The sequence below is a fragment of the Paroedura picta genome, chromosome 9 (assembly GCF_049243985.1).
Source record: "Paroedura picta isolate Pp20150507F chromosome 9, Ppicta_v3.0, whole genome shotgun sequence".
NCBI lineage: Eukaryota > Metazoa > Chordata > Lepidosauria > Squamata > Gekkonidae > Paroedura > Paroedura picta.
Window position 1 is genome coordinate 70,074,309 of NC_135377.1, and position 12,575 is coordinate 70,086,883.

General features: G+C 44.9%; 1 protein-coding gene across 3 annotated transcripts in view; it reads right to left on the minus strand.

Annotated features, from left to right (window-relative positions):
- Positions 1-778: 778 nt before the first annotated feature.
- EXOC2 (exocyst complex component 2) overlaps positions 779-12,575 on the minus strand; it is a 124,617-nt gene continuing 112,820 nt past the window's right edge. For all 3 annotated transcript variants that reach the window (XM_077353291.1, XM_077353292.1, XM_077353293.1), the window contains exons 27-29: positions 6,579-6,640; positions 5,229-5,288; positions 779-2,347 (exon numbers count right to left, since the gene is read on the minus strand). In XM_077353291.1, coding sequence (XP_077209406.1) covers positions 2,254-2,347; positions 5,229-5,288; positions 6,579-6,640 — 216 coding nt within the window. In that variant the 3' untranslated portion in view covers positions 779-2,253. The remainder of the gene's footprint in view (positions 2,348-5,228; positions 5,289-6,578; positions 6,641-12,575) is intronic.

Sequence of the window (12,575 nt, forward strand, 5' to 3'; positions counted from 1 at the left end):
CTGTTCTAAATCTATCTCCATTTTCATTCCTTCCCTCCTCATCGCCCCCGCGATTTCACTCTTTTTCCTAGGCACTCCCTCCCCACCTGTGAGTCTGATTCCATCTGCCACCCTTTCTTGCTTCCTTTCTTTTAAAATCAGGAGATCCTTGATAAACACCATTGATAACTTGTCTTAATTTGCTGACAATGGTTCGGTACAGCTATTTTTAATTTAATTGTATTATATTGTATATTTTATATATTACCCAATATATATGTCTACGTTGTAACCGATTTTTATATATCTTACATTGTTTGATTTCTGCAACTTGTTTTAATATTTTGGACATGGGTCATAAACAAATAACTAGAACCAATAACAGTGTGGACTTCTAATCTGGTGAGCCAGGTTCTATTCTGCGCTCCCCCACATGCAGCCAGCTGGGTGACCTTGGGTTCGCCACGGCACTGATAAAACTGCTCTCACCGAGCAGTGATATCAGGGCTCTCTCAGCCTCACCCACCCCACAGGGTGTCTGTTGTGGGGAGAGGAAAGGGAAGGCGAATGTAAGCTGCTTTGTGACTCCTATGGGTAGAGAAAAGCGGCATATAAGAACCAACTCTTTCTTCATAATGTGCATGACATATTTAGATCAATTTGTAGAGGGTCAGTGGAATGAAGTATACTGGTAAAAGATTTTGTGATCATGGACTGCCTAATTTTTTTTAATTATTCATGATAAAGATGGTCTTTAGTTTATGTTCTGCAGAGGAAGACAACCATAACCAAGAGAAAATTATGATAACTTCACTTTAATGTTACCCAAAACACCACAAAATGGTAATGCAATGTGATTCAGCTTGCAATTACAGTTGTAAATATTTAGAGCGGAGTAAATTAATAGGAAATCTACCTTTATATTGCCTTAATAAGCAGACAAGCACAATCATGCTCATCCATCTGTGAAACTTGCTGAATTAACAGACAATACTAAAGTGTCAAACTGATGTTTAGTAAGCTAAAGACCCCCGAAAATGTGTTTATAAATTTGATCTTTACTGCTCAGGAATTTCTGGCTAGTGGTTAAAAAAAGCAGAGTATTGTTTGAAAGGCATGTCCTAGATACCTTTAAACTGGAAAGTACAACCATACCTTTTTAGCCTGCTAAGAGCATCTTATGTCTGAATCTAATTTGGACAAACTGGCTTGCATCTGAAAACCTGGCGTCTTATGAATCCTTTGATCCCAACTTCTTGCCTCATTCTTCCAGATGCTGCTCTTCTAGTATTTAAAATTTGGAGGAGACATTTGCTATTTGCAATTAAGAACTCTTGAAGGAAAAAAAGCTTTCCACTGGAAACAAACTGGCAACAAAAAGACCTGTTTAGCATATACGTTGACTTTAAACCCAGTGTCTAAACCTATGAGCATTTAAGTTTTGAAGATGATGCAAATGAACGATCCAAAGAATTTCCATTTGATTGGCAGAAGGGCACCCCATTTCAGCAATAAGTACATGCAAATGAGAATGAAAACTTAATGTCAGAAGAGTGATGCAGATGAGGAAATTCCATATCTGTTTCTGAGTTGTTTTCTATATCCTGTTGCTCGGAAAACATATGTGCATGTGTACCCTTCCTATTTAATTGTGACATATCAACTCCCATTTATTTTTATTCGATAACAGCATCTGGATAGAACTTTCTCTGTTGAGAAACAGTGGAAAGAGTATTGCTACGATGTAACAAGCTGCCTGGTAGAGGCATCAATGAACAACCATGGTATCCAGATCTGCTAGCCATGTCCCCTGGTGACTATACCATGGATCATGTAATCTATGGGCGAGTCAATCATCTGCAGGGCGAGGACAGTTTATCTGATTATACTTCTGTACCTGATCATAAATAAAGAAGAAGCACTCTAAAATCCTTCTGATCACTTGGGCGAACAATACCGATGACACATACCAAGCAGTTATGTACATATTGGACAATGGTTGCTGGGCAACTTCAACAAAACGATCCCACATAAGACTTTTGTCCATAAGGCTGGCAATGAATGTTTAATGAGGAGCAAGAGGTTTAGAAGGAATCCAGAAATTTTATTCTGGAATGATGCTTATTCCTAGAATTATGCTGGCTCATCCTGTCGTTGCCGGGCGTTCAGCTGAATGACAGTCAAACACGGCGATTGGGGTCGAACAAATGCATGCATCCATCAGCGATGGGATTCACCACGGCCATTTCCTGGCAGAGCCATTCTAGAAGCGCTTTAGGTCTTCACCATGGTCGAGGATGCCACCTGAAAACACGTCAGCTGCAACTGCATGCTGCTCTTGAAAGTGTTCAGCAGCTCCTCCAGCAACCTGTTCAAAAAGAGAGTATTTTAGAAATCTGTCTGATTTGTAGAGTCCATATCTGAGCCATGCAAAAGAACCAACAGTCTTTGAATACCAGGTGGTAGGAGTGTAAATTATTGGTACTATTTCACATCAATTTGCTATTGATATGGTACTATTTCATATCACAGAGGTAGTCAAACTGCGGCCCTCCAGATGCCCATGGACTACAATTCCCATGAGCCCCTGCCAGCATTTTCTGGCAGGGACTCGTGGGAATTATAGTCCATGGACATCTGGAGGGGCGCAGTTTGACTACCCCTGTCATATCATATCATTTCATACATGAGGTGCAAAGATATTAAGCAGGTCTAATCCAACCTTGAGCCTCTTGTGGCGCAGAGTGGTAAGGCAGCTGTCTGAAAGCTTTGCCCATGAGGCTGGGAGTTCAATCCCAGCAGCCGGCTCAAGGTTGACTCAGCCTTCCATCCTTCCGAGGTCGGTCAAATGAGTACCCAGCTTGCTGCTGGGGGGTAAACGGTAATGACTGGGGAAGGCACTGGCAAACCACCCCATATTGAGTCTGCCATGAAAACGCTAGAGGGTGTCACCCCAAGGGTCAGACATGACTCGGTGCTTGCACAGGGGATACCTTTACCTTTAATCCAACCTTATGTCTACATCTGAGAGTTCAAACACCACTGCTGAAAATATTTTACACACCCTTCCAATGAAGTGTAGGTGAAATGCTACCAAGTGTCATTTTTGTTTTCTCTGCTTACTTGGGATACTTTCAGAGAAAGACAGGCAAAAAGGTTTCAGGGCAATTATAGAGCAAGATACAACATCTCTTACATCATTTCAAAAGAAATAATAGTTAAATTTTAGGGCCGCCAACCATCAGGCTAGGCTTTGTGATCTCCTGGGATTACATCTTATTTTCAGTCTACAGAGATCAGCTCCCTTGAACAAAATGGTTACTTTGCAGGATACTGGCTGGCGATGCTTCTGACAAAGCCAGGTTAGAAGAGGAGGAGCCTTTAGGTAGTTAACGTCCAATTTTTATGCCCGAGACATTTTATAAAAAAAGGATACATATTCAGGGGCAACAAGAAGCTGAACCCGAAAAATGCCAGGAAAGAAAAATAGACAAGACGACATTATTTCTCCCCCATGCACAAAAACACAGAGTTAGCCTTTATGTAACCACCACCAATTTCCTCTTGCAAAAAAAAGTGTACTGTTTAATAGCTGCTGTAAATTCCACAGCTGAATAATTTTTGCCAGGGGCAGCGCAGAAAGACATAAACATGTCAGTATCTACTTCCTCAATAACACCCTCCAGGAATGGGTGCTACCCCAGCCACCACACACAGTCGATATTTAATAAGTCGATATTAAATATCATATGTCACTGGCAACAGGAACGGGCCTAAATCATTCCATAAATTTGGATTCGGCATTTGGAAACGCTGTAATGAAGTGTGTGGCCAGCGCACAGATGCGGCCTCAGCGCCGTAGCTGGGCAAATCACCAGCAGCAAGGAACGCAGCCCAGAGCAACTTGGAGACTCCGAGCTTGAATGCTGGAGGAAAGGTTTCTTGGAGGCCGATTGCCACGCAGCGTTCAGCATGGAGGCTTCTGGCAGCCACCCGCTATCCAGATCTGGTCCCCATCTGGACCTCCGTCACCACAACGCACAGCTTACTGCCCTGCACAGCTTAGGTGTAATAGACAGCCGTGCCCAATACAGGCTTCTGTACCAATGTCAGGCAGCAGATTGAGTGTCACAGTCGAATGTAGGTGAGGCAGACCCCTGCCCACCCTTGAGAGTCCCTGGGTCGTGGTGCAACAGCCAGCAACTATTCCCCTACCTCTGGGCCCCTCTGCCTCCTTGAACCTGCAGGCCCATCTGGATCTCTGCACCTATTGGTGGGGGCAGCAGCAAAATGGCTGCCGCAGGTAATGGACTAGCCACAAGATGATTGTGGCAGCTTAATCTGAGTGGCGTGGTGTGGATCTTTGTGCTGCAGTGGCAGCAGCTGCCGAAGTGACGTTTTGAAAATCTGAACAGCCAGTCAAATATCCAAAAATCAATCGGGTGCCAGAAAAGGCAAGGCACTATGGCGTCTGTGGACACCACACCGGGAATCCCAGCCCTAACCTCACGGGCAGAGTTCATGCAAGGATAGGCAGCATAAGGATCAATGTGCACACGTGCCCCGCTAACCATCAGAAGGGGTGAGGGCAGTAACCCTAATTAAGTTACTGTGTCTTAGATCAAAAAATCTTAAAGCTGCAATCCAAGAGACATGCTCCTGGGAGTAAGATCCACTGAACCACAGAGAGCTTGCTTCTGACACAGCTTTTAAGACAGGGGTCCCCAATGTGGTGCCCACTGAGCGTTTTTAGAAAGTGGGCAGGGCTCTCACACAACAGGGCTTCTGTCTGGCCACTGAAGGTCCAATCACTTATGCAGATTAAAATGACATTGCTTTGGTGTCAGCTGCCACTTACTCTTCGTTTCAGGGGATTTGTTGTGCTACTGGTCTTCTCTTCTGCATGTGGACGTCCTCTCCTTGGTTTGCTTCACCTCCTGCCGCAGCCATTTTGTACCAGCTCCACCCCCCGTGGTGGACATTTAGTGGTTGCATCCAGAATGCTAAAAGGCTCAAAAAGGTTGGGAAGCCCCTTTTCCATTTACATCCTCCTCCCTCCCCAATGAAACCCCAAAGTGATTTCCACTGTCCTCCTGTCCTCCATGTGAAGGAGCGTGTGACTTGTCCATCGTCACCCAGCAAGCTTCCATGGCAGAGTCAGGAATTGAACTCAGATCTTCCCAGATCCTAATCCAACCGTCCAACCGCTACATCACCCTGACTTGAGCAGGAAGGAGAGAGGCACTTACTTTTTATCTCCACCACTCGACAGCTGAGGCAGGGCTTCCAAAGCCTGCTTAAAGCTTGAGCTGCAACATTAAACACAGTAGTTTGACCCATCATTGAAAAAAACAAAACAAAAGCCTACTTAACCCCAGCCTCTCTACGGGCTTGACAGCAGTTGCACTGTGGATTAGGTCAGCTACACACTTTTTGCAGATTCCCATAATCTTAACATCCCTCCAAATATTCACGGGCAGCATCACAAAATGCTTCTGCACCGAAAACATTTCAGTCACACTTTGCCACTGACGTTTTTACGTGAGCACATGCACAACTCCCTGCCACTTCTGGCCAAATAATTTTCAGTGGGATAGTTTATCTGAGAATTCACAGAATCATAGAGTTGGACAGGCCATCCAAGTCAATGCTCTGCTCAATGCAGAATCAGCCTAAAGTTTGTCCGGCCACTTCCTGAAGACTGCTAGTGTGTGTGTGTGGCTCACCTCTTTCCTAGGCAGCTGAGTCCACTGCTGAACTACTTGGACTGTGAAAGCTCTCCTGCCCCATATCCAGCAGATATTTTTCTGCCATTAATTTAAATCCATTACTGTGAGCCCTCTTCTCTCCTGTCAATGGGAAGAACTCCTGGCCCTTCTCTTAAGATAAAGGTAAAGGTAAAGGTAAAGGTAAAGGTATCCCCTGTGCAAGCACCGAGTCATGTCTGACCCTTGGGGTGACGCCCTCTAGCGTTTTCATGGCAGACTCAATACGGGGTGGTTTGCCAGTGCCTTCCCCAGTCGTTACCGTTTACCCCCCAGCAAGCTGGGTACTCATTTTACCGACCTCGGAAGGATGGAAGGCTGAGTCAACCTTGAGCCGGCTGCTGGGATTGAACTCCCAGCCTTAAGATACAGCCCTTCAAATCCTTCAAGGGAAAAAGAAGAGCTGTTTCTTTGTCCCACCCCCTTTTACTATCCAAGAGTCTCAAAGTGGTTATCAATTGCCTTCCCTTCCCCTCCCCACAACAAGAACCCTGAGAGGTAGGTTGGGCTGAGACAGCTCCAAGAGAAACATGACTGGCCCAAGGTCACCCAGCTGACTGCATGTGGAGGAGGAGTGGGGAATCAAACCCAGTTCTCCAGATTCGAGGCGGCCACTCTTAACCGTTATGCCAAGCTGGCTCCCACTCTGGTCCTCATGATGGAGTGCTGATAGGAGTCCTTTCACAGAAAGCTCTCAAGAACCTCAGCTATCCTGTCTGCAACCCAGATGCATTCCCAGATGCCAAGCTGCCTTACTGACTCTCTGAGTAAACAGTAGGCAAGTTCACCAGGTCTTGTAACTTGGAACTGAGGCCACAGGCGGTTTCTACTTACTGGCTTTCGGACGTGAGGAATACAGCCACGGCATCTCTCAAAGCACAGATTTCAAGGCGGGCCTAAACAGGAGAAATGTTAAAACATACTCATGATATGGATGACAAAGACCTGGCCTCAATGCAGATAACAAGAAGAGGGACTATATGGCTCTGTACAAGGATCACAAAGCATTCTGTTTCTGGATGTTCCCAGTCATGCAGGAAAAAAATATGCATTTTCCCCTGTCACACCCAATTTGGTGGGAAACCCTCACTCCAAAGAAACCACATGCGCAGGTCCTGCAGCATAATGCCACCCAGTACTTGCTATCCTCTTGGGTTGCTGCACTAAAAGCAGGGCCACAAATTTTTATTTGTTAATCGATTTATATACTACCCCTCTCAGACTTGCCATCTTGGGGCAGTGAACAACAATTAATTATAGCATAAATAAAACAACAGCAGTCAGGTCAATTAACATTAAAATCAAACAATTAATTTTAAACACTATTAAAACCATTCTCAGCACCAGTGATTGTCACTGAGACTGGTAATGATGCTAAGCATTTCTAATATTGATTAAGCAGGGGGGTGGGGGTGGGTGGGAAGGAGGCCTGGTATTTAGATGATACAACTTCTTGGCTGGCCTTAACTATAAGCCCGGTGGAAGTGCTCCATCTTGTAGGCCCTGCAGAAGTCCGCATATATATATAAATAGAAAAATAAATAATAAATAAATAATGTTTGGCCAGGGCCCTGATCTCCCCTGAGAGCTCATTACACCAAGCAAGAGCTGGGGCCGAAAAGGCCCTGCCTCTGGTTGAGTCCACGTGTATTTCTTTAGGGCTAGGATTCCTTAACTGGTGTGAAATACTACATTGTAGTGTTCTCTGGGGCAGGTATTCAGAGCAGTGGTCCCTCAGAGATTTTGGGGGATGAAGGGAGCTCATGAGAGCTGAAATACCATTTTTGGATGCTTTAGCAAGCACGCTGGACAGCCAAGACATTTATCTTTTATTCAGCAGCAAGGCCTTGGACAAGATGGGAGGTAGCAGTCACTGGGTGGATTAGAAAAGAGAAGTGGTATTTAACTGGTGACCTGAACAAAGAGCTGACCTGAACAAAGGTGAAGGAAAAGGCAAAGTAGGGTGGGGGTGTTAAGGTGTTATGTGTGGGAGGAAAGATTAACATTTTAACTTAGATCCAGCTTGGTGTCATGGTTAAGAGCAGTGGCCTCTAATCTGGAGACTTGGGTTTGAGTCCTCAATCCTCCTTCACATGTAGCCAGCTGGGTAACCTTGGGCCAGTCACAGTTCTCCCAGAGCTCACTCAGTCCCACCTACCTCACAGAGTGCTGGTGTGGGGAGAGGAAGGGAAGGTGATTGTAAGCCACTTTGAGACTCCTTTGGGTAGTAAGAAGAGGGGTACAAGAAAAAAGCTCTTCTTCTTAACTTGATGTATTTTTAATTTATAGGCTTTCTATTTAAGCGGCCTTGGGCATTGTGGAAAAGTAGGCTATAAATATTTTAAACAAACCAATAAACAAACAAAAATAATGGGCAGATAAATCATGGACCTAGGAGAAGGAGGAGTGGAAAGGGAGGAGGAAGGAGTTTGGAGGGGTGTGTGTGTGGAAACAGGCTGCATAATAGGGTGAGGAGTCAAGGGTCGTATTGCAGAAATTGTGGCTGTGGGGCGAGTAGGAAAGGATGGAGTGGTGACAGAAAGGGATCTGTGGAGAAGACAGACAAGAAGGGTGAAAGAGAAGGGAGAGCTCTAGGGGATCCTGAAGGCAGAAAAGCATGGAAGCAGTCATCCAAGAAGGAAAGAGGAATTATATGGGGGTGATGATGATGATGATGATGAGGAGGAGGAGGAGGAGGAGGAGGAGGAGGAGGAGGAGGAGGAGAAGAAGAAGAAGAAGAAGAAGAAGAAGAAGAAGAAGAAGAAGGAGGAGGAGGAGGAGGAGGAGGAGGAGGAGGAGGAGGAGGAGGAGGAGGAGGAGGGTTGGTTCTTATATGCCACTTTTCTCTACCCCAAGGAGTCTCAAAGCAGCTTACAATTGCCTTCTCTTCCTCTCCCCACAACAGACAGCCTGTGAGGTGGGTGAGAGCCCTGATATCACTGCTCGGTCAGAACAGCTTTATCAGCGCTGTGGTGAGCCCAAGGCTACCCAGCTGGCTGCATGTGGGAGAGTGCAGAATCGAATCCAGCTCACCAGATTAGAAGTCCGCACTCCTAACCACTACACCAAACTGGATATTAGGCAGATACTAGGATGCAGTGGGGATGGTGGGGATTGGGAGCGAAGAAGGAAGGGGAAACAGCAAAGAAGGGAAAGAAGAAAGGAATATGGGGAGAAAATAAAAATGTTTAGGGAGGCGACGAAAGGAGAGTGGGCATCTAAAGCAAGGGGAAAAAACCCATCGCCTCCATAATTCTCACTTCCAAACTGCCGTTTACATTTAAAGATTAATTTAAGATGTACATAAGGAGAATGGGGAAGGCACTGGCAAACCACCCCATATTGAGTCTGCCATGAAAATGCTAGAGGGCGTCACCCCAAGGGTCAGACATGACTCGGTGCTTGCACAGGGGATACCTTTACCTTTACCTTACATAAGGAGAAAGCAAAAACCAATCCACATCTATAGTAGCTGCCCAAATAGAAGGATATCTCTGTCTACAAAAGCAAATATGTCAGAACCCTTTATTTTTGAAAAATCTGTTGCCTGCTTTGAAAACATCTTTTAAAATGCTACTTCAAGCCAACTTTAGATGGGAGAAGCTCAGGGAGGAACTAATCCACACACTGACTATCAGGGGAAAGTTCACATCCATGGGTTCTTGAAATTCATTTCATCTCTGGAGCACAAATGATCTTACAGATACTTGCATCTGGTGCTTTTTTTTAACAGGGAGGATTTGACTTCTTCATGTATAACCGAGCCAAAGAGGAAGGAAGTGCAACAGGGTGAAACCTGTCAATGTGAAACTTTTTCCCGTGTTGAATAACTAACAGTAGTAGTGTTTTACATGTACGTTTCTGGTGAGTGACCACAGAAAATTTCTCTAGGATGGTACTTCGCTGATGTCCATACACTACAAATACCAGGGGCAACCTGGAGTTCTCCTGTGATGACAATCGATCTCCTGACTACCAGAACCAGTGACCTTGGAGGAAGCAGAAGCTTTCCTGAGAGCTCCCTCCCCAAGTAGCAGCTCCAAAGGAGCTTCCAGAGCTGGGACTGGCAATCCATTCAGAAAACTTTTCCAGAGCCGTCAAGAAACCACAGATTTCCCTGAAAACTAGTTGAGAAAGCATGGTTTAGTCTAGATTTTCATGTGCTGAAGTAAATGTAACAGCAAATCTCCGACTTCACCAGGGCCTGCAAAATGGAGCTCTTCCACCAGGCATTTGTCTGAGGCCGCGTAGCAGTCCTGGGGATTAAGATCGGGTTCCACTCTCCTCTTAGGGTCTGGGTTAGTATTAGGTTGGCCTGACTCAACAAGTCCCCAGTGACAATATCCCAAACTCCATCTTTGGTCCACCCACTGGGCTTGTGTGGGATATAAATTAAATTGTACTTTGCCATTGCTTGGGTTGAGTTTTAAAATGTTTTTAACGGGTTTAATGGGGTTTTAATTTTATTATATGTATTGCATACTAAGGCCCATTTCGCACCAGGATCAATGTTGCAAATTGGTTTCAGAATGAAAAAATGCCATTTTTAATACTGGAATTCGTCATTATGCATACCTGCCTTTGTAGTGGAATCCAGTTGCGTTTCTATCGTTTCCCACAGGTTTCCGGTCTCGGCAAAAATCGCTAGCCTGGAAGCGATATTGCCGAGCTTTGTCCTGCCCCTGGCCGTCAATCAAACGAGCAGCCAATGGGCGGCCGTTATCATGCTCCTGAAAAGCCCCTTTCCCTTTAAGGCAGGTTAAAAAAAAAAAAACCACATTGCAACGAATCTGCGTTGATTCGTTGCAACGGAGAGACCCATCTAGCTAGCAGATGGCGTGTGAGCTGCCGTTTCATCGTTGCCACGCTCCCCCAAGTGAAAAAAAAATCCACCCCCCCCCGTGCACGGGCGCGATTTTCGGCCGAAAATAAAGGGAAAAATAAAGGGAAAATAAACCAGCAAACGGGGCTGTGTGGTGCTTGGTGACTTAAAACAGAGGGACTGCAGCCGGGGAAGCCTCGCTGGGTGAATGAAGGCTCGCCGGTTCGTTGCTCTCCGTTCGCTCCGAGAAAAAAAAATGGCGATCGCTTAGCCGGAAGATCAGAGGAGAGAGCCAGGGGGAGGGACTTTGCTGAAACCGCAACAATGGTAACGCACAGAACTTTTCCGCTAGTGTTGCAGATTGGTTGCAAGAGTGTAGTGCTTTCCAGAGGGTGAATCCACTTTTTGGGATTTCCCTGGAAGCGCTACAACGAAGCCCTTTTTCCGGTTTGTTTTTAGGAGTGTGGCAGATTGTCTACAACGTTGTGCATAACTGCATTTTAGTAGTGATTACAATTTGCCACACTCCTGCTACAAAGAATCTGTGCGGAATGGCCCTAAAAATTGTAAACCACTGCGAGTCAGATTTGGGAGCGGCGGTCATACATATCCAATTATAAATGAATGAATGAATGAACGAACGAACGAACGAACAACCAACCAACAGACAAACAAACAAACAAACAAACAAACAAACAAACAAACAAACCAATGTGGAACAGAAGAGCACCTTTTCAGGACCTAGCAGAATATTTAGCAATGTTATGTTTTAATTTAAATAATATACAAATCTTCTAGCACAGTAATGGGACCCATAAACCAACAACTTTATCTTCTAGCTGCATTTCCTTGTGCTGCACCTACTCCAGAGAACCCCCAAATTTTCATCAGTGGCTTTTTTGAAGGTGCGAGTGGGAAAGGAGCTTTGAAAATCCTGATGCACGCACCCAGTGTTCTGTTCATGAGCCCTTTGAATGCAGGCCTGGAAATTCAGTTTCCATTTCCCAGCCTACCTGAGGAAGGTAAGCAAGACCCACTGTATTAAACTGGGCTGTGGCTCAGTGGTATGAGCATCTGCTTGGCATGAAGAAAGTCCCAGGCTCAATCCCAGGCATCTCCAGTTAGGGATCAGGTAGCAGGTGATATGAAAGACGTCAGCCTGAGATCCTGGACAGCAGTTGCCAGTCTGAGTCGACAGTACTGGCCTTGACAGACCAAGGGTCTGATTCGGTATATGGCAGCTTTATGTATTCATATATGTACTCCATTGTTGTATTGAATATAAATCATTTCATTTCCCCCTGACAGCTGTAGATAAGATGGTATTCAGAACTTCTCTATTTGCTCTGTTCACTGTGGATTATCATATTTCACCAATTTAAAATAGTATTTTGGCTGTATTTCTATTTCTGATTCACTTTATTTTCTGGGCGCGAACATTTTAGTTAAAACAAAGCATTATTGCACCTTGGCTCTCCTTCTCAAGCATTACAGCTTTCCACCAAGTGCCATTATTCTAAAGTCGCTGCATTAAAATCAATGAGGCACAGCTAGAGAGAGCAGTTGGAGGCTGGCTTCATTATCTTCTTGACAACGTCTGAAAACTTATTAAAAACATTTAAAAATGCTAATTTCCTTCAAGCGAAAGTTAAGCAGCAAACAGAAAAATTAAGTGCCGGATAAACAAGCCTGCTTTTTTTCTCTTTAAACAGACACTTGGGTGATCAGAAATAAGCCCTTTTATAAATTTGACAGCTATATGGCAAAAAAAAAAAAAATGTAATCTCAAACATGAAAAGTTTGGGAATTTCAGCTGCTTTGTCCAGGTAACTCTAATTGCACCACGGGTTCTCACCCTTTTGAACCTGAGGGCACCAGGGGAATTCTGAAACAACATGGGGGCACAGCCATAAAATGGCTGCCATAGGAGGTAGAACGAGCCATAAAATGGCTGCCATAGGAGGTTGAACAAGCCATAAAATGGCTGCCACTCAGTGTGCTTTGGCTAC